Source organism: Anopheles gambiae, chromosome 3 (assembly GCF_943734735.2).
Source record: "Anopheles gambiae chromosome 3, idAnoGambNW_F1_1, whole genome shotgun sequence".
NCBI lineage: Eukaryota > Metazoa > Arthropoda > Insecta > Diptera > Culicidae > Anopheles > Anopheles gambiae.
In genome coordinates this window covers 20,070,077-20,092,365 of record NC_064602.1, presented here as the reverse complement: position 1 = coordinate 20,092,365, position 22,289 = coordinate 20,070,077, and the positions used below count along the sequence as shown (strand labels likewise).

The 22,289-nt window shown below is 41.6% G+C and overlaps 1 protein-coding gene across 2 annotated transcripts; it reads right to left on the bottom strand.

Annotated features, from left to right (window-relative positions):
* Positions 1 to 11,662: 11,662 nt before the first annotated feature.
* Positions 11,663 to 13,739, bottom strand: LOC1279860 (uncharacterized). Of its 2 annotated transcripts, XM_061656553.1 has the most exons (3): positions 13,584 to 13,739; positions 12,129 to 13,044; positions 11,663 to 11,951 (listed from the first exon to the last, which is right to left on the bottom strand). In XM_061656553.1, exons 1-3 carry the CDS (start codon positions 13,596 to 13,598, stop codon positions 11,827 to 11,829), a joined length of 1,056 nt encoding a protein of 351 aa, XP_061512537.1. In that variant the 5' UTR covers positions 13,599 to 13,739; the 3' UTR covers positions 11,663 to 11,826. The 2 variants fall into 2 exon arrangements, with proteins under 2 accessions (XP_061512537.1, XP_319639.4); XM_319639.4 differs by having other exon boundaries at positions 11,663 to 13,044.
* Between the last annotated feature and the right edge of the window lie 8,550 nt (positions 13,740 to 22,289).

Here is a 22,289-nt window from a genome sequence, read left to right as displayed (position 1 = left end):
TTAATAGATTGTTATCCCAACATAAAAGTTTGAGTCTTTTTTATAGAATTGAGGAGACTCCCAGAAGAAATTGTAGAGTTAACCTAGTTGCAATAAAAGCAAACAAGCAATGTTCCATACATAGATGTTTGTATATTCAACTACAAGATGAAAGAAACTGAATAATTTTTGCTTCTTAAAAGTGACCAAAGTATAAATTAAGCTAATAGTTATTACAATTTCACAACAAAATAAACAGAATTACGACATTACTTGCAATACCACAGCACTGTCCAAAACTGAACCCCCATGAAAACCTGTACCGTTTTGTAGTCCTGCTCCACAAGTCTGCGGTCCCGCAACTAATTGGAACCGAGAAAGTTGATGTTTTACTCCGAATTTACATAACCTAGACAGCTATCGAGTTTCGATTTCGGGAGCATTTTTGGGGAGCACCAGTTCTCGAACAAACCGTTGCACCGTTGACACGTGCGATTGGGATAAACCAAACTGTGACTTTGTCAGGTCGTTGCGTAAAAAAAGTAATGCTGATTGATGCGCTCTTTTGCTCGGTTTGGTGTTTGATGTGTGAAAAATTCTGTTTTACAGCACGAAGCGTTCGGCTGCAAAGAAGCAAAACTGGAAATGTTCGACTGAGAATCATTTGCGTAATACCAGCCCATACGAGTCGTACTAAATTTGTGTGTGTGCTTGCGCTCGCGCCGTATGCAAAGCTAGTCCGCATCTACCGTCCCCCCGCCACTGACATCCAAGCCGACCGAAGACAGAAGTCATCTTTTCCAATGCATGAAGGTTGGCGGCGGTTGGTACGCTCACACACCGTTCGGGTTCATTTCTCAGCACCGGATTCGATTGCACCATGCAACACACATACGGTTTTATGATAACTTGGGTAATTTTTACGCTTCACTAGTCCACAGCATCCCCGAGATCGTGCCCGGCCGCCGGTGAGCTCGGCATCTTTCAACGACAAACGATCCAACCGGAGGGTTTATTATTGTGTTTTTCCCTTCTTTTCATGCATCTGTGTATGGTTGCGAGTTCTTTTTTTTCTAACCATTTTAAACCATAAATGCCGCTTCTGTGTGCAGCACTCTCAAGTCCTTCTATCGCAAGGGCTCACACAAACTGCAGCAACGCACATGCAGGCACAGCTGTGTCGGACAGGCGCCTGTCCAACTGGAAGGCCGGCGTTGATTGGGCGATCCACAAAACGATCCACGATCGTGGCGGTGCTTATTATTGGCAACTTATGAAAGAGGTTCGTCCGTCTTGACGGAGATGCTTTTGGTGCGTCGTCACCTGAATGGGCCATATCCGCCGTTTGGTTGGTGCAACGGGTTTCGGGGCCGAAAGCATCGTTAATTGGAAACTAATAATCCCACCACCAAATCCGATTGGGTTGGTGGTTAGTGAATGGTTTATTAATTTTGATGGGTGTTTCCTTGGGTCTAGGTTTAGGGTTCGGCGACGTCCTAGATGCATGGGATGGCCGTAATGGGTGCAAGGTTACTGGGTTCGCTTCGCTGGGACATATGTAGATCGAATGCGTTGATACCGTGTCCGTGGAGGAGATCGTGCGTCGATCAATTGGGCACGAAACGTGATCTTTGTTAGACGTTAGACATATTGATTCCAAAATATTTGCTGACATCTTTTCTTCCACCCTTCCTTGAGTCATGAAATCATGCTTTCAGATCCCTAAAATTCCTACTGCACGCGCTTGTTAAGCCAAGAACATGCTTTGCATGCAACGTTAATTTGCTTCGTAATCACACTTGCAGCATTGCGTAAATCCCATCCGTGCACCTGAGCACCCTTTCAATTCGATTAAACACTGCGGTGAGTAGTCGAGCCAGTAGACTGAGCCCTATTAATCATACTGTTCCGCTCAGAACATCGGCCACCTCGGGCACTTCAAGATCTCATTCCGAGAGCTTCATTAGCGTGCTTCATTTACATCATCACGGATCTAATGAGCGTTTTCGGAGGGAGGGATAGTATGAAAGATTCCTGCAAGAAGAATTTGTTTTCCCTCACGAAGATCAGATCCGATCGTGACGCGTTTGAAAGCGGGTAAAACCACCCCTCCACCAAAGCTAGTTAATGCGCCTCATTTGTTCCGTGCACCTTCGTCAGTACGATAGAACTGCATCTGTGTACGGGCTGTCACCACCAGCCTCAGGCAACAAGCCGATTCTCCAACGCAACAACCACCAACAAGCAGTGGCAGTGATCAACGTACCGTGACGTGGGCAAGTGTTTATGATTCCTCTTTGTTAACTATTTCCAGCACCATTTCGCTGGTGGTGGAAAGACTCGGAAAAGCTTACGAGTGAGTGGGGCACCATTGGACGACCTTGTGAAAAATGCTTTTAGTGCGGGCCTGTGGTTCGGTTTCCGGTAGAATTTTTCATTTCCTGCCATTGGAGCAGTTCTCACCAATTGAAGTGGAAGTTGTGGAATTTTGAATAGTCTGCTTAAAAAGCAAGGGCAACCGGCAAGGATGGAAATAATAAGTTCAATAAAATGTGATCTTCTAAAAACTCGTGTGCTCTCTTTTTTGTTTTTGGTGCACAATAAATCAGATACTTTGAATAAAAAAGCCACGAATAAGGTATTATTAAGGAATGTGCCCTATCTCAGCATCGTGCAACCTGGCTCCGCGGGTCTCGTGCCGTCGTGCTCCCAGAAAGTAGCCAGTAGTAGCTGCAGTAGTCGCAGTTGAAATAATTGGACATAACCATGCTCTAGGTCAGTGTATGATGTGCCGTCGTCTGTCAAGGTCACACAAGGTACGGAGGCGCCACTCACGACCGGCCGCGTACCGACCGACGCCGAGTGGCGCAACACTGACCACCGACCTTCCCTTCATCGTGTGTTTTTTTGTCTATTCCTTTCTGTCTTTCGGACTGGAGACTGGAGACGGAGCTTGGTGTGCGACGGAAAACGTATAATTTACATCCGTCGGAAGCCTCCGCAGCCTGCGTAGGGCCCGGAGGGGTCTGAAATCATTAGACGGTAACATGGCGGATCTGAAGATGAAGCGAGCTGCTGTTGAGGCGAGTGCACTGGTACAGATTGACCTCTCGGTAGGGTCGTCCCCTTCCCGCCACCACTGTCGGTCGAAAGGGAAAACGGTTGGAATTAGGCTTGGCGCTTCACTGTTGAAGCTGCGCGTGGTGGTGATGGTTTGTTGCGTACTTGAGCGTTTGGGATGCAAAATTGGGTTAACTTTATGTGCCGTCATTATGGCGAGGGCTCGGGCGATGATGGTGATGTTTTTTGTAGCGATTGTATGGCGGCCGGTTTTTGAGTTGAGTTGACCAAAGCCATAAAAGCAATTGAAATGTTAACAAAGAGCAAACGTGATTCTACATTTGAAGTTAAAAGGGAGAAATAGGTAATGATAGAGATCTATATTAGTACAATGTGTTCTAATTGAAGTGTCAATTAAAGCAAAATATGAACAAAACTCTTTGTTCCTTTTAGTTTACTTTTCAAAATTTCGGTTTGAATACAAAAATGGTTTTTAATAGAACTTTATCACAATCTAATAGCTAATATCCAATACTACAGTAATAAGAAATGGCAAATTCACACCGCAAACTTGAACGACGATCGATTAATCTCCATTTGCAGATAATTAATTGGATCCATATTTTAAACACATGTTCATACACTGGATAAGCCGTAACTAGTGTGATACATAAATCGGCATTTGCTGGTAGCAGCTTTTCTACCCTCTTATTGCAATGTATCTTAACGGTTTTTGGTATACACTAGCAAAACAACGATGACATGATCACCCAGCGGTTCCAGTATGCAAATACGAATGTCTCTACCAGCAATCGTACAACGATTGCTGTTTTGTGAAACATGAATGAATTTATGACCACCGTTGCAATAACACTTTCATTCCGGCAGAGACGAAACGAGTCACAAACCGGTAGCAATCTGAACAGCTTGTACTAGTATATCTCGTTTCGGGTCGTTTGTAGATGAAAATACATGGCGTTTTTTCAAATTGGATTTGTCCTGCCAGTTGAATTGAGAAGGAATTATTTTACCCATTTTGTTCCTGTTTTTAGTGCATAAATAGTGAATTGGCCAAATTTTAGTCTACAAGCACCGTTGACAGATGTTCCAAATTTGTGTCACAAAATGGAACAAAAGTGGTTCATTTCCATACCCCCACGATCGTGAGCTAATTTTCACCTATTTAACCAACCATCGTTTCGTCAACTAAGCGGCTCATCGTAGGTGTGATAATGACGAAACGTTCGCTCAATTGCGAATTGTGTCCTCGTCATTTTTTTTTGTTTTGTCGTTGTTTTGCTATCTACGCTTTGCCGCTCTTCCAGCGCCATCGTCTCGTATGCGCCAGACGTCGCGTGCGAATTTTATGCGCAATGCGCAACGCAAACAATAGCGCTTGATGGAGGGTTTATCGTACGGATCGAAGATGCGAAAGAAGGATAATGTAAAAGCCGCAGCAAAAATGTGAAGAATACGAAAAAACAAATTGCACGACACTGCTATTTTAATGCTACACGGCAAAAAAAAAAAAAAAAAACCGGTGACGCTTAAAATGGAACGCAAATAAAGTTAAACGTTACGATAAGCGACGAACCGCTATCGCACTGCTCGATAATGATCGGTGTGAAATGAAAAGTTTGTGGGGTTTCGGGCAACAGTATGTTTTAATTTAATAGACACTTTCAGTTTTATGCATGGTCTTGTTTAGAGTATTTTTACAAGAACAAAAAGCTTTAATTAAACAAAAATAGTTTAACAATTCTTCGGAGTAATGTCTTGAAAATGAAACAAATTACGTAAGACAAAACTGCTTCATTATCTTTTTCTTTTTAATTTTGTATTTCATTTCAATCAGTATAATACTATTTTTAGTTGAATTATTCAATATGATTTATTATTTTCAATTAACATTTTTTATACTTTTTATATAATTACAATTTATGTAATTGTCTTATTTTTTTTTGTAAATATATTTTACATGTATGCTACTTACATATACCATAGATCTTTCCGTTCAAGAAACTGTTCATCTCAGCCATAGTTTTAAACTGTGCACAAAAAATGGAAGCAAATCAAACCTGAATTTTGCTCCCTTAAACCCCGCTTAACTTGTCTTGTTAATTTGTTTTATTTCTTCATAATTTTGTAAGCCATTTTCAATTCACAACAAAGGGCTTCATCAGGCCTGCCGACGGGGTAGCAGCATCATCATCATCAGGTGGCAATAATGAATGACGATGAATCAATGCGCCTCAATCTGCATGATGGATATTCCGCCTTCCAAACTGCTGTTGCAGCATTTTATCTCTCACTCTATCAATTTCAGCAGGAATGCTACCGCTTGTCGTTGCCTGATGTTGATGATGTGTTGCTGCTGGACCTACCTAGCTGCCACCAGCGTTGAGAAAATGCATTTATAATTTTATTTTTCATTACCCCCGTGCGAACTCTCCGTTCGCTTCCAATCATCCATCGGTACTGCGCAGTTCTCGTCAGTAGGGAAGAACCACCAGTACTGCTTACCGAGACGACACACACAAAATTGCAACAGCACGCTAGCCGCTAGGAGCGAATGTGTGCGAATCGATGTGTTGAACTTTGCCGCACCGGTCGCAATCTTCGGACACTTCGGACGACCACGAAGGCGGCTGACATTTTGTGTATGCAGCGCGAGAACCGCATCAAAACATGCGCTGTACGCGTGGAGTGGGGGAGGATTGCAATAATTAATTTACATAACACACTCCGTCAGGCGCCGGTAAAAGTTGCAAACATAGACCGAGACCCGGTGGAAAGAGGGGAGTTTGGTGTGTTCTGGTCGTGAGGAGAAAATAAACCCGACCGGGAGCGCATTATGCTTTGCGGCGCATTCCAGGCGCATCGCACTAGTATCTGTCACAGTGTCCTCGCTGTATACAAGCGTCTGTGTCGGTTTCCCGTCTGGTTTGAGGATGGAGGGTATGTCTTTTTCGCTGTACAGTAACATCCTCGCAATAGGCTATGCCCATGGTTGTGAAATATATGAGAAATGTGTGGAAAAGATTTACGGTGAGAATTGTATGCACGCCGGTACGCTGCTAGGTAAGGTGTTTTATGGGGCTACGCTTAGAAAGAAAGATTGCTTATCATCGATGACAGCTGTGTTGGGAAATGATGAGTTATTGCTTTCTTGAATCGTATGGATTTTAAGATGAATGGTAAAGATTGATTTTTGTGCACATTTCAACATCTATTAATTGTTAAAGTTCATTTTATCCTTACCTGAATTGATGAGCACGATTATCAGTGACTTCTTGGTTTACAGTCCGGCATAGCAGGTTTGTCGGTCTGTTACATTACTTGCTTTAATGGCTTCGAGTAGTACTTATACATTTAATTAATTTTTAAGGTTTTAGATAACACGTTGATATAGTAATCATAGTTATAGGTCTAGACTTTTTCATCACTAATTCAAGCATAATTTACTCAAAACAAGCATAACTTTCAAGTCGCAACTATATTTATCAATAAGGTGCAAACTGCGGTAGCATGAAAATGAATATTAAGTTCATTTACAGTTCATTAAGTTTTAGGTTACAGTGCTTAAAAAATCGCTACAAAAACCAACAATTACCTCCACAAATAAAAAAATAAAAATGGAAATAAATTAACGAAACATATGAACATTTCTAACGGAGATTGTATTCTAAACAATTCCTTACCTGGTGCATTGTCATATACAAGTCTATTGAGTGATTGATTGATCATTTGTATAATCGGATCGTTAGTGCAGAAAACTGTAAAACAAAAATCTATAATTCCTTGAAAAAATCCATGGCCTCAACATTCTTTCAGGAGCCGCGAAGTTAATCCTAGCTAGAAGAGACGTTGCTTCGGCTAGACCAGTAATAACCTTACAGGGTTTTCTAAGTCACTTTCGAATGTGCACACAATTATTCACCGCATTCAAGATGTTTTTCAACAGCTGTCAAATCGTTTATTTGTTTCAAAATGAAATTTCAGTTCCAACATATGATTTTCAACACATCACAAAGAACTGTTAAACTCAATCCAGCTTGAGACGTGTTGCAAATCATGCTGTAAAAATTAAAAATTATTTTGATGGAAATGAAATGTCAGATCGATGTGGAACCACATTTTGCATGTGGTGAACAACAATGGTTACATTCGAAAGTGACTTGGAAAACCCTGTATGACACTGAGCCGTCCTCTTTTTATGCTTAACCGATTCCACTCCAAAGAATAAACATCTGGCTTTATATGAGGGGCATTTCACACTGGTAATGCATTATTTTCGTAAATTTATTTTGAATGTGCTCTATTCTTTCAATTATATTTTGTTGTAATGGTGACTGTAATGGTGGGTGTGCTAAGTTAGCTTGTTGACTAAAATAACGCCAAGATCTCGAGTTTCAGTAGACTATATCATTTGTTTTGAAATTAAGCTATTTTTACATGTTTCATACATTTACTCAAACGAGCGTGGAAAATTTCATAAAACATTTAGTTGTTTTTAATAATCTGCCAAATGCTGTACACTATTAATAAGTCTAGCCAATTAAAACGATCGTTCAGATGATCATTTGTACAAAGGGTATGTATGGAAAGGAGCGATAAAAGAAGGGTGGTTATTAAAAAGGCTTGAATTGAGAGAAATGTAATTTTCACTATACAATATTTTTCAATGTACAATAAAAATGGACAATAAATTCTTTGACATAGATGACTAAATTTTTCAATGAAGTTTTCAGTGTAGCAATAGGTAATAACGTTTATTAAGTATGAATTTAACAATAAGCATGGTTTTTAAATGTAGTTCGTTTTGGTTTGTAACCCATATTAATCAGAAGTATGATGAGTTAGTATGATGTTATGAAAAATGTTTGCCATGAATAAAACTGCTAACCTTGATTTAGTTTCAAATCATTGATGTCCATTCATGAGGATTTAGCAAACCTCCAATCCTTCATTTCCATCACCACCGTAATATCGCATCAAGTTCTATTGTTTAGGTCCTAATCCTTAGGTTCGTCGCCTAGTTTTACTGGTCGCGTCGTACTGGTGCAAAGAGTGGCCCAAAAACAAAAACCGGTCAACCTATCTCTTTATTGAACACCCGTTGGTGAAGAAACAAAGGAAAACCCACCAGAGGGGTGTTTGTCAGCGGTCCGTTCGATTGCATTGCGATTCCAGCAACCAGAAGGGTGGTAATGGGGCTGGACAAATAATAACAACAACGACAACAGCTCTAGCCCCGATTATCTAACGCGAAAACTCAAACAAACGCTCCCGAGAGCGTCGTTTTTCACAGATAAATAATAACCCGCGCGAGGGTGAACCGGCGGGAGCACGCGAACTGGGCTCGGGAGAGTCTTGTCGCGCTCGTTGACCCAGTAGTGCGCACGCCAGAGCCAAGTGTCATAAAAATGGAACCCTCCCCAGCTGCGACGAGCTGGTTGGACTACCAGCTGGGGGAGGGTTATGATGTGTGTATGTGCGCTGATTGCAATTGGCAAATGCAGCTGGTTTGCATTTTTACCGTGCGGAAAGTTGGTCAACAAGATGGAGATGAGTGTGATGGTGAAGTACGGCTGGACCGTTAGCTGTCTCACTATTGCCCACAGCTGACAAGTAGTGCTTGACAGTAATGTGATCCTTTAATGTTTTGTAATTATGTGCTCGACGGAATTTTGAAAACATTTGAACTCTTTATTAAACCCCGCTGTTTACACACGGCCTATAAATAACTCATAAATTGGAGACAAGAACGACACACCGCAACACAATGGGTATTGTTTCTTTTTCCGATCGAAAACACCCATTCCTGCTTAACCTTCCTCCCCGAGGGGCCCATATCACCATGTCGGCGGTTGCGGTTCGATTTTCCTCACATTATTTTCCCTCTCGCCGCCGTCGACCTGTCTGTGTCGTTCGCAGCCGAGGACCACTTTCGGTGCCCACGTTCAGCTAGATTACATAAGGCGGCACAAACGGGGGGCCGACGTCGTTTTATGCTGCGTACCGGATTGGCCGACGCCGTTAGTTTTAGGGTGTTTTTCGGGGTTTGGTTTTATGTTCGGGTTCGTCGCTTGCTGTTGCAGTCTTTCTTTCAATTTCGTTAATTATTTGTGCCAGTTTTATGAGAAGCACGCCCTTCACCTAGTCAACCCTTTAACTTCGAGGGGGGGGGGGGGGTTTAAACATCTTTTCTCTCATCGCATCTCTGCCTCCTGTGTCTTTTCGTTTTCTCGATCGACAAAATCGGGGTTTTTGTTTGTTTTGATCTGCTTATTATGGTTGTATTTTCAAGGCCTTCTTTTCAGGGAGAGGGGAGAGCAGAAAAGATCCGATTGGATTCACCCGTGATTTGGTGGAGTTGATCTTCACCTAATTTGCACACCTATTATTATGGTGTATCGGCTGCTTCGATCGATCGATCGCTCAAGTTCATCATCGAAAAGAAGGTGTGCGAACAGAAAAGTGCGGAGATTTCGCACTGTACATAAGATGATCGTCAAACACGTGCAAAGTGTTCATGTGTTTGAATGTGTTTTTTATTCTTTTTCTCCCTCTTTCTTCTTTAGCTTTTAGCTTGCCACGTGCGAAAGGAGAAACAAATCGTAACAAAAACAAACACGAAACATGATGGAGAGCGGTTACGCATATTTATCAGCAAGCGTTTCGGCGCTTATGCTGTGCTTACATCGTCTGACGTCCATAAACAGCCCGGCGGGGCTGTAGCTCCATAAAAGGTTAATCGTTTGCCCGATAGATTGATGTCTTCATTCACGATCGTTAGCCGTATGATAAATGGAACGGTTTCGATCGTACACGGTCAACGGTGCAAGATGAATGGGGTTTTGCTGCAAAGTGATGGTACCGCCAAAAACGGTAGCAAATAGAGAGTGTGAAGGAAATTATGTGTAACAATTTGTGTTTATTTGTAATATGAGAGTGAATGTTATTAATTTTTATCAATTTTCATTTGGAATTGAACCATTCTGATTCCATTTTTTTTGTTAGATATTCTGTCCGATTGGGGTCAGAGCGTTGGCTTAGTTTTGTCATTTTTTATCTCATCGTTTATTTTGATCCTCTTTGGACATATATGTTGCCATGGTGATGTTTTCTCTATTGTATCTTCTACTTTGAGTTTTGATCTTGTTTTTTTTTTTTTAACTTTTTATATAAACTTACTGTTTATCTTAAGTTTAAACTTTTATAAAATATTTGTATTATGAAAACAATTTTCAAGCCTTTTTTTATTATTTTCTTCTTTGTTTGTTCCATATACTATGTGTTTTTGTTGCATATTTTGTTTCATTATCCAGTTTTTTAAATTCATTTTTCTACAAATTTTCCAAAATCTTTGTGTTTTAAACATTATTTTGTGTAATTTTCATTATCCGTGTTTGGATTTTTTTTCTATATTTCCTTTTTTGCTGATGTTCTTCAATTTTCTCAAAACATCTGTTCTCTTGTGCAATACACATTTATTGGAAATATTATTTATCAGGATGCAATATTGTTAACAGTACTAAGAAGCTACTTTCAATTTTCGGCATTATTTTAGAAGCATGAAAATAAAACACGCCCATTCACATTTTTTTCCTGTCAAAATCACTTCAAAAAGAATGCACAAAATTAATTACCTGCTCAGTTTATTAACCACATTTATGACTGCCCCTTGTTCAGCACTGTTGTTTATGAGCTCGCAATAAGCGGACGCTCTTGTAATGCATAAACAACTCGCGGGCCAGCTCACACGTCGCACGTTTTGCACGCCGATCCGCCCGGTCACGAATTCAAAATCAATCGCGTCATGCAATCGCATTTGCTCATTTCCCTCCCGACGGTCTGCGTCAACGGGCGCCAATCCCATCCCATGCCAAAAACGCTATGCAATCAAAACCCCCCTGAGGCTGCTACCTGCATGTGTTTTCACTTTCATAAGTTGCGTCCGGCCAGGGCAATGTGTCCTTTGCCTGCTAACCCATTTCTCATGGGCTGTTTTAACATAGGAGCGAAAAAAAACCGGGTTGATAAACCAACGATGTCGTCGGGATGCCCGGGGGCAAACGTCGAGATCGAGAATGCCGTGTGCCGGCGATGGAACCGAAAGACGTGTACGCGCGCGTTTGCTGCTGGTTAGCTGCGATGAAGGAAATGGTGTGCTACTGAAACAGAAAAACCGAACCGGAAACACCTTGCCATTCGGTGCTCGATGTCGACGAATTCATTCATAAGTTGGGTTTCATTGGCGCATTGGCGACCGGTTTCGTGCATCCGGGGTCGCACGAAAGTGCTTTGCTTCTTTGTTTTTTGCTTCTTTTTTGTACTGCTCTTTGCATCTACTCAAGCTGGTGATGGCTTAATCACGACTCGTGCTTGATCGGTGATCAATTTGTTACGGATTTAATGGAATGTACGTTCGTGCATATTGCGCCGTTTGTTAAAAGAATTAAAGGAATTGTTAATTATTGGAAGTATTTCATGGATTTATTTTTCAAATAGCATTCTAATGGGGTTTTTCTGCGACAGTCATTGCTGCTTCAATGTAGTTTCATAAAATTTGGGATATTTGTGATACTTAATGTTCAAAGCAATACGATCAAGTCTAATCTAGCATCTTTTTTATTTTTCGAATGATCTTCATACTCGCTAGAATTAGGTTTAATACATCAGTAAAGCTTTTCGCTCGGTAATCGAATGAGGGTGAAAATTCTCAACATGTCATCATAAATTTTCACCCTTTTTCAAACGTAACCAACTCTATCACTTCTCAGCCTACCATCCATGATGATGTAGATGGTGTTTGTGTTTGTTGAAGGTTTTCTCCAGCGTAATCGTCTTGGTAAACGATGCGCCACCGTGGCCTCCACCATGACCCCCACTGCCATAACCACCACTACCTCCTGCTCCATGTCCACCACCGTAACCTCCGCCAACATTTCCGCTACCACCTCCACCACCACCATAGCCACCACCGTTGGAGCCACCGTAACCACCGCCGAAGCTTCCTGCATTTGCACTAGCGTGCGCACTCGCACTAGCACTTGCACTGGAGTGTCCGGCACCGCCTCCATAACCACCACCACCACCACCGGAGTGCACTGGGACCTCTTTCAACACCGTCACCGGTACCTCCTTTTCGATGTACACCGGATAGGGACGATCAACCGGCACAGGTACGGGCTTTTCAATCACAATCGGACGCGGTGGAGGACTTTGATCGACATGCTTGGTGATGGTGATTTGTTTCGTGAAACCATGCCCTCCTCCGTGGCCACCATGGCCACCGTGTCCACCGGATGGTGCTCCTACCGGTTGTGATCCTCCATGATATGATCCGCCACCAGATCCTTGCGGAGCTCCAGCGTGTGCTCCTGCAGCTGCTCCGGCATTGGCGAAACTGTTGGAGTAGCCGTGAGAAGCGCCACCCGATCCTTGGTAGCCACCGCTACTGCCGGACTGGGCCGGAGGTGTAAGATGGTCCGAAGGAGTGTGCACTGAATGTCCACCAACAGATCCACCGCTACCACCACCACCATAACCACCATTGCCACCATAACCACCATGATGTCCATGTCCAGCAGATCCCGCTGGAGCCGGTCCGTAACCGGAATAATCACCCTGTCCCGAATGTCCTCCAGAAACACCACCGGCATTGGCACTTGCACTGGCACTAGCGCTTGCAAATGCACTGCTGCCGGCACCACCGGAACCGCCGGAATGACTGGGCGCACCTCCTCCGTATCCTCCACTGGAGTAACCAGGTCCACCAGATGCGCCACCATAGCCTCCTCCGGTAGAGCCTCCGTGACTGCCACCTCCACCACCACCACCTCCTAGTCCACCACCGAAGGAAAGGCCAAAGCTTCCGCCACCCAATGAAAAGCTGCCTCCACCGCCGCCGCCATGCCCTCCGTCAGATTCGGACGTTAAGACGAGCTTTTTCTTGAACAGGTGCGCATTTGCCAGCGACAGGGTGAGAAGCGTAACGAGCTGAAGATGGGAGAGAACGAAAATATTACAAAAATAGAGCATTAGAACCTTTTAGCGTAAATGAAAATTAAATTACGTTCGAAACAAGTTTAGTAGAAGTTTTCAACGGAAGGAAAATTTGAATTTTTTTCCTCCTGAATAAAAAATAAATAAATTTGAAATTCAAAATTTTTGCTGGGATAAGATAGAATTAATTTTAAACCAACAATACACAACGATTTAGTTGTTTTAAATCTTATTTTGTTATTTTCTTCCTGCTTAAAATCATTCGCCCTATGGACCTTGCACGACCACTATGCAACAAAAGCTTGCCATAAAGCTTTTTCGCACAAAAACGCTTGAAGTTTGATTTTATGGCGTTTGTTTTTCTGAGACAAAAAAGAGTTATTTCAACATTGAAAAATGGATTTATTAACACTTAATTGGGTATGAAATTTGCTTCCATCAACTTAATTCACTATCTCCGGTTTTAGTTTCACAGCTGTTTGCTTGTTTCGTTTTACACGCTTCACTTCGTTTGCTATAAAATGAGCACTCACCAGGAAACACTTCATTTTGATCGGTTTTGCTGTTCACTTTGCTTATTTCTTTCCTATCACGCACCGTTCAAAGCGCAGCACAGGATCTAGCTCCGTCCGATCCTATCCCGAGCGTCAATTTGAGCAGGTGTAGCTTTGTTCTCCCGGTTTTATACGCGCCCGTGGCACACCCAAACCAGCCGGAGCGGCTAGAACAATTGTGTTCCATTGTGGTTGTGGTGTGCCAATTATCATATTAATGGAAACATCATCTCACGAATCATCCCGGGCCAGTTCCGTTGGGATATTCCCCGGGGCCGAAGCGGGCTTGAGGTGCAGTATTGCACCGTAAGCACCGGTTGGCGTTTTCGCGCATCACTAGCAGTAACAACAAAGACGAAACGAACGAAACTGAAAGTGATTCACGACTCGCTGCAAAGGTGTTGAATGATGTAGTTTTCTTGCACTACGCCGTCAAAGTTCTTGGTAGTTTATGTTAGTAATTTCTTGCAAACTTTGCTCCTACTTTGGTCGTGAGTTCCTCCCGCTGCCGGGTGTTATCAGTATGCAGTGGAGGTATTCGGAGTATTTTGATTTACAAACACAGACCACGTGTGTTTAGCTTCGTTGGTGGTTGCGGGGAGAAGGAGAGAATGCATCACGACGCGACTCTGCTCTGGCACGCTTTCTAAGAACAAGAGGTTAAATTAATGTCAATAAGAGCCTTGAAACTTCGTGTTCATTAAACGATTAGTAAAATAATGGATGATGCATTTGTATCAGTATGTCATGATAATGAATTGCCTTTTTTTTTAAACATCGCCTCAGGTGCACGTGATCATTGATGAGCAGCTCGTTAATCAATTATTCCACATGCGGTGGAGGTTATTTATGGGGCTTTTACAGGATGCTTTGCCGTGTAACTATCGACACGAGGCTACAAGTGTTTGTTGCGCTAATCGATAGCTTCTGATGGATAGAAGAAGTTAAAAATCTGCCGAGAGTAAAGCGAATAGATTTACATGTACTTGATACAACAATGAATTAAGTTGGTTTAAAACATTAAGATATAGATATCAATTGAATCTTAATTATATTTAATTTGATTTGATAGTTTATTGCAAAGAAACATATATTGTAATAAATTATGTCATTCATGCTTAGCTTTTTTTTAACTTTTAAAGGTTTTTATGGCATGGTTTTGTACCATTCGTTGCATTAAATTCATTTCCTTTGTATCATTAAATCATTTGAAATGTCATTTAATTGTAAGTGCTAATAGATTATTAACTTTTAATGGAATTATCAAAATTTGTCTCAATATTTGTACAAAGTTAAAGGGAAGCCTTGTCATTTATACGAATTGTGTGACGAGTTTGCTATAAAACCGTGTTGTGAAGCGTTGGGTGTCGGTTGTACGTTAAATAACCAATTTGTAACGTATGTTCAATAACTTCCACTGTGTTTTTCTATCGTGACTTATGTTCATATTATTTGTTACTTTATTTTATCTATCTTGTAACCTAACTCTGAGCAGTTTAGTTCTCAGAGGTAAAAAATCTTGAAATAATGTTCCATAATATTATAGAAAACACACTTGCCATATTGTGGGACATTGTATGCCGAAACAGCCGCGATTCAATAATATCCAGGAGAAATATGAACCGGTTTAATGCTTCTTATAGGTACATTCGATGGTGTGTAAAAATGAAACCGATATATCTGACCTATTGTGTGAACGCTGAAAACAGAAAACGTCTCGTGTTGAGTTTATATTTTTGGTATATAGTAACTCTAAAAATTGAATTCAAAAATTCTCACACCGAAAGAATCCAAGAATACAACGCATACTTACAAATACTAAAGAAATATATTTTATTCAGTTAAAATGTCTAAAAATGCCTCAATTTTCATTCGTGATTTCCATCACAAACATAAGGTTTTCTATCGCTTAAAATGAAAATAAATCATTGTTGCTCGTGTTATGAGTGTGCCTAATAGGAACGGCGGGCGACATACTGCAAAATTAACTATCGTTCAACCGATTCAACCGATTGAGCGTAATGCAGGAACTTGAAACGGCATGAAAATAATTCATGCGCACTTTGGCTTGCTTTGCTGATTAAAGAAACCACATAACGAAGCGTGACTGCACTTGATGTGCAACAAGTAGCAGGAATGTGTTAAGTTAATGTGTCTGTTATTGTTACACAATTTTAGTATCTTTAAAACAAATTTTAAACTGAACTTGTATATTCTCAGTCTAGAGCACTATTTCTCAGTTTTTTGATGACAACTAAACAACAACGAAACACGAAGAAGCGATCGCATTTGATTTAAAATCAGCTAATAAATACAAGTATCGTTAATTTCCCCATACATTTGTTGTTATCCACATCTTCTTTCCTCTCTTCCTCTTTGGCTCAACAACCGATGTCGGTCCAGGCCTGCCTGTACCCACTTGTGGGCTTGGCTTTCAATGACTAATTGATTCCCCCCCATAGCAGGATAGTCAGTCCTACGTATGGCGGCGCGGTCTATTTGGGGATTGAACCCATGACGGGCATGTTGTTAAGTCGTACGAGTTGACGACTGTACTGCGAGACCGGCCTCCACATCTATACCATAAGAATTATATTATTTTGGGCTAGAGGTTGTTCTACCGTGTCTCCCATATTCCGTCCTAATACGAGAAGCACATGTGAAGAGAAGTAGTATGATTTGAATGTGCCACAAGATACCTTTTTGGTTGAACATCGAACATTGGAACGTTGAACTACACGTCTGAAAAAAATCTTGTAGCAATGGTTCACTCTTTTGGAGATCATTGGAGAACAAACTCATCTGAAGAATCTTTGCAACGTAATATTATCGCTTGCCTTAACTTTTTTCTTTCAACCCCGAGTTACAACTAAAATCATGCATATATTCATCCTGCAACGTCTTGTTGCGTGTAATCTATTTATTCATTCTCCTGTGACTTTTGGGATGAACTGAATATCACAACAGCTTGTATCCTGCAACAACTGATAATGTTGTACGATTTTCCCCTGTGCAACGTATTTCCCCTAGCAGTGTGTCACATGAATATGTATTTTAGCGATTTCTATACTCCCGCAACACCCTCCAGGGAAGGATTTTCTCCTGCATCATATTACCCCTGCTACGATTTGCTTGAACCGGCCGACGTACGACAATTTCCCCGAGCTACTTTTTGAATTAAATTGATTCTCTTCTTTTGTCACCGTCACATGAATGAATCTCATCATCAAAAACAAATCATCATAAGCATTATTCCTTTTCCTTTACAAAACATTTATGACGTGTTTGGTGTGAAGTGTTTTTTTATTTAAAAGTATTTATTATAATATTTATTTATTTATTTATTTATTTTATTCATACTGAAATTTTGTATTCGAGTTCAATATTGAACGTTTTGTATGAAACAATTTATCACGCCAGTGGTCGCAAGTAACATGGTTCATATTTTCCCCTCTCAAAAACAACACAACTGTTCCCCTTTTGCGTGGATAAACTCATTCCCCTTGGCGAACCGGTTCAACTTTCCCCAGCTACCAAGGAACGGATAGTTCTTTATAGCGCGCTGAAACATTTCACCGTTCCCCGCCCAACCCGCAAAAGGCGGTTTTCGCCGCGATTTACGACCAAGCGAAAATAAAAATTATACCATTTGTATGGGGCGAACACACACACACAAATTATGGTGGCTGATTATGGATGGGAAGATTATGGTTCTGACTTCTGTTTCGCTCACGCTCACAAACGATGGTGTCCCGTCGCATTCTCACCATGTTATAGGCGCAAAGCTGTGGTTGTTGCTGCTCTTTCTCGCACGTGAGGGAGTTTTCTTTCTCCTTGTTATTCCCATGTGTGGCATTGGCTGCGAACGATCGTCATCCTCATGGTCCCTTCATTTGTCTGGAAAAATCTGTAGTAGCAAGAAGGAGTTCAAAGTGTACCGAGTGATAATTAAGTGCAAATTACAAGGGCAATTTTATTTTTGACGATGGCAACAAAACGATGGAGAAGTACTGGCGGATTGTATCACATCCGCAATAAAAGGATGCGCATGATGGATGCGGAATGGGAAAATGAACGGCGCGAGGAAAACCAGCTGCGCGAGGAAATCGTGCGCCCTTCGACTAGCCAGCTTGCACAGTCGAGTAAGTTTTTTAATATATTTTTGTGTATAATTAGCAGTTTGTCTAGATGTAGTGGTATTTTTTTAGCCTCGATTGCTTCGGATGAGCCGGAATCGTTTGATCACATTGTGCAAGGAAGCCCATTGCATGAATCGGACCATCGCGATGACGATGCAAGTGTGTGCACGGATTTTGACGATATCGCCAATTGCTACGATGATATGGACGATACGCTAAGTAATTTGAGCGAGGACAGTGAAAGCAGTGTTCACGATGCCGAGGACAGGGATAAGCGCATCAAGGAAAAACTACGTTTTTGGGCACTGTCATCAAAGACGACGCATTTTACACTGAGTTCTCTTTTAAAAATTTTAAAAGCAGAAACAAATTTTAATTTGCCGAAAGATGCTCGCACATTACTGAAGACACCATCGTCCACGTCTACTGTTATCAAAGACATTGGAGGAGGCCAGTTCTGGTACAATGGTGTTAGTAACTGCCTGAAAGCATACTTCACGTAAGTACATGTAGCATGTTTAAAAGAAAAGATCAATTTTTAATCGCAAACATTACTCTCTTCAGCAACTTGAACCCAAACCACTCCACCGTCTGGTTGGATTTCTCGATGGATGGCCTGCCTATCCACAACAGCGGCCCGACACAATTGTGGCCAATTTTGATGAGGGTGTGTGATCTGCCCCAGGCTCCTATCTTCGTCGTGGCCATCTTCTGCGGAAAATCCAAACCATCCAGTGCGGAAGAGTTCCTACGACAGCTGGTCACGGAGCTGAACGAACTGCAGTCGGATGGCATAGATTTGAGTGGCAGCATGTTTAAAGTTCGCATCAATACCATCTTGGCAGACACCCCTGCGCGAGCGTTCGTTAAAGGTATACTACGGCAGAACGAAATAGCGTTATCCTGTTTCTAATCTGTTATTTTTATCCATAGGAATTATAGGACATAGCGGGCACGATTCTTGCCTCAAGTGTACAGAGCGTACCAGGTACGATCATTTGTCGCGCCGGATATACTTCGTCGGCATTGACGCACCGAACCGCACAGATGCACTGTTCCGGGATGGAACGTACCGGGGTCATATTAGACACTCCACTCCTCTTATAGACCTCGCCAATTTCGACATGATTATGGACATACCAACAACGGATCGACTACATTTGGTTGACTTGGGCGTAATGCGGCACCTAATGAGGTCGTGGAGAAGCGGAGCATTCGGAGAACAGTATAAGTGGGACAGGGCGGATGTTGGATTCATCACCAGCGTCATGGAAAGCGTCAAACTACCATCGGAAGTGCCTCGAAAGCTGCGAGGAATTCAGCACCTGAATTTTTGGAAAGGTACTGAATTCAAAAACTTTCTGCACTATCCCAGCATCGTGGCACTTAAGGATACGCTTCCGAGAGAAGCTTATGAGCATTTTAAGTTGCTCTTTTGTTCGATAACGATTTTTTCGTCACCAGCTCATGAGCAGTACTATGAACTGGCACATCAAATGCTTGAACAATTCGTTCAAGACTATGCTACCTTGTACGGTGAAAGTACTATAACCAGCAATGTGCATAACTTGAAGCATATGTACGATGACGTGTGCCGCTTTGGGGTGCTGGATGATTATTCCACATACCCATTTGAAGGTATGCTTCAAAGCATTAAACATTTGATCCGAACTGGGAACAACATCATTCCACAACTTATTAACCGTGTAAGAGAGTTCGATAATATGAACATCACAGGTAGCAGAGCAGATCAGGATTCGCACACTTACCCAATAATAGCGATGAAGCAAAATCGAAGCACGCTGCATGTAAGAAAGAATTTCATGTTAAGACAAGGCCAGCGTGATCAATGGTACTTGTTGAAAAATAATATGATAATGAAATTTAAAAACGCAGCAGAATCGGATGGAAATGTGACAGTAGAGGGTCAATACTTTCTTCGACAAAGGTCATACTTCATGCGACCGTGTAACTCGGCCTTTTTGAATATTTATTGCGTTGGATTAGAAGACCTTTCAGAAGAAACCTATACGGTGGGGATCGATAATATAAAATGCAAGTTAGTGACAGTTTCTAGCGCAGATGAAAGTATGGTGGTGCTTCCGCTACTGCACACATTAGTGTAGCTATTCGGTAGAAAACACATTTTTTTTACAGTTGTCGGAGAACATCTTGAAGAACATCGGAACATAACATCGAGACTTGCCCATTAAACACTTTGTGTAAAACTAATATTATTGATTCACTGCCATTTAGAATTTACGCTATTACATTTCCTTACGATGTAACACACTTAGGAAAAATAAAATTGTATAACAATTTATAAAAATAAAAATAAAAAAATAAATAAAATGTGTGGAATTCAAACAAACGGATAAAAATGTTTTTTTTTATTTTTTTCTCATTTTTAACAAAAAAACAGCAACAGCAAACATCCCCTTTATAAGTTCATTAATTATTCGTCAATCATCAGACTCGAAGAAAAAAAACCTTCGGGTAAAACCTAACTATTAAGGGGAACATTAATGGACTCTCTGTATTGGCAACTAGTTTGTCGGTAGCCCTGCAGATTTACCCGATTTTTAGCGTATTTTAATTTTTTTTGGAAAAAATCTCCCACCTTCTTATCTGTACACGTACAAAATTCGGTGGTACCAACCGCTTTAAACATCCGCAAAATGTTCCTGTGTGCTATCATGGCAATTTTCTGAACACCTAGTCGACGCACACCTTTCCAAGCACACTCGGGAAGAAAGTTTCTGTCGAACACTATATCAAGCGTATCGTGTAGGCGATTATCAACATCATCCCTATGGACGGAGGAGCGAATGAAATTTAAAACATTGTCAAAATAATCCTTTTTCTCTAAATTCTGTTCCACGACAGCTAGCTGCTCGGCCGATGCAATTTTATCAAAAGCGAAATCGTCGTCAACTTCTTGGTGGCGGGTTACGCATTGGTGGACAGAATTTTTTATGCTGGACACAATTGTGTCGATTGTGGCAAGCTTCTTTTCTTGTTTTTTTGTAAGGTCCTGGTGAATCTTTTGTTCTTGTTTTAATTCATCCAGTGCTACAAACACGTCGTCGATTCTATTGTTAATTTTAGTTAACAAAGATAGAATCTCCGCGTTTGATACCGTTTGTGCGATCCCGTACGGTGTGTGGCAGCTCATTGGTGGTGCAGCTTCATTTTGTTCTGCAGGGGTGTCTGTAAAAAAAACAACAGTTATGTGCAACCAATTAATTTATTGTTCTCTGCTTCACTTTGATCACCAACATGATTTGGTATGAATTTTGTATTTACCCGATAGTTTGCGCTTCAGCGGCGGCCGGTCTGCTGGTAAATTCGAGCGCAATGCATTTGACGTGCGCACTGAGCCACAGGATATCGAAGGTGCGAGGGGGGGGGGGAGGTTGATCGCGATGATTGCAACGAAAGGTTGTGTGATGACGTTAATATAGCATATTATCATGTTTGACTTTATCTAAATTAAAACTTACTGTTGGCAGCTGGACGAACTATATACGTTTTGTTTACACTCGACGCATTCATTGTTGATATGTTATACGCATTCATGTGTGAGCTAGCCTGTAAGGAAAAAAAAAACGGAACTAAACATGCACGCTATCGGTCCCGAGAATGGTGCTAATGGTAAATCGATTGATTAAACCACACGACACACATGAGCTCCGATCGATTCCGGCTGATCTCTGCTCACTTAATAACATATATATGTATATAATATCATCTTCACGCGCATATTAACACACTTACAGTGAACAAAAAACCACCCGAGGAAGGAAGCAAGCAAAACACCAGACAAGCAGCTCGCGGTATCGCACACACAATCTAGGATTGCTTGGGAGGGAGTGGTGCAGATGAAAGAGATCCAATATAAAAAAGTGTAAGAACGAACGAATGGATAAAGAAGACAGACACAATTGTTATCACACCGCGCAAGCAAACCGCCGGTGCTCATACCATAGCAGACAGACAAGGAAGTGTACGATCATACGTAAATGCGGTGGAAGAAGACAGCAAGCAGCAGACAAGTGTTATCAATTTCCCCTCATCACATGTACAGGTGTCTCATAGCAAATCCAATAGGAAAGTTAAGGGGAATAATTTGAGGGGAAAAAGCTTTTTTTACTCTAAAATTCCAATCCATTTTTTATGGTCGTCACCAAAGACAAGAACCAAAAGCTTATAGAATTCGCCATAATTTTGCTGTTTTTCGCCGTGAAATCTATTTCAAAAAATTCGCTTCGTCGAGTAACCACTTATAAGCGACGTAGCCCCGACGAGGGGTGGACGTTCACACGACTTATGCACGACGTCGAAAATTTTATAGCATTGCCGGTTTTTGCGGGTTGGGGCGCGTTGCGTTGAAACATTTCATCGAAGCGTTCGCACAGAAACGTCCAACGAAGAAAGCACGCACATGCAGCAAATGTATCCAAAAAGGTAAAGGCCACAATCATAGTGAGCGGATGCGGTGCCGTTTACGCTTTGAACGTGCTCGTGCTCCTTCCACCGGTTATCA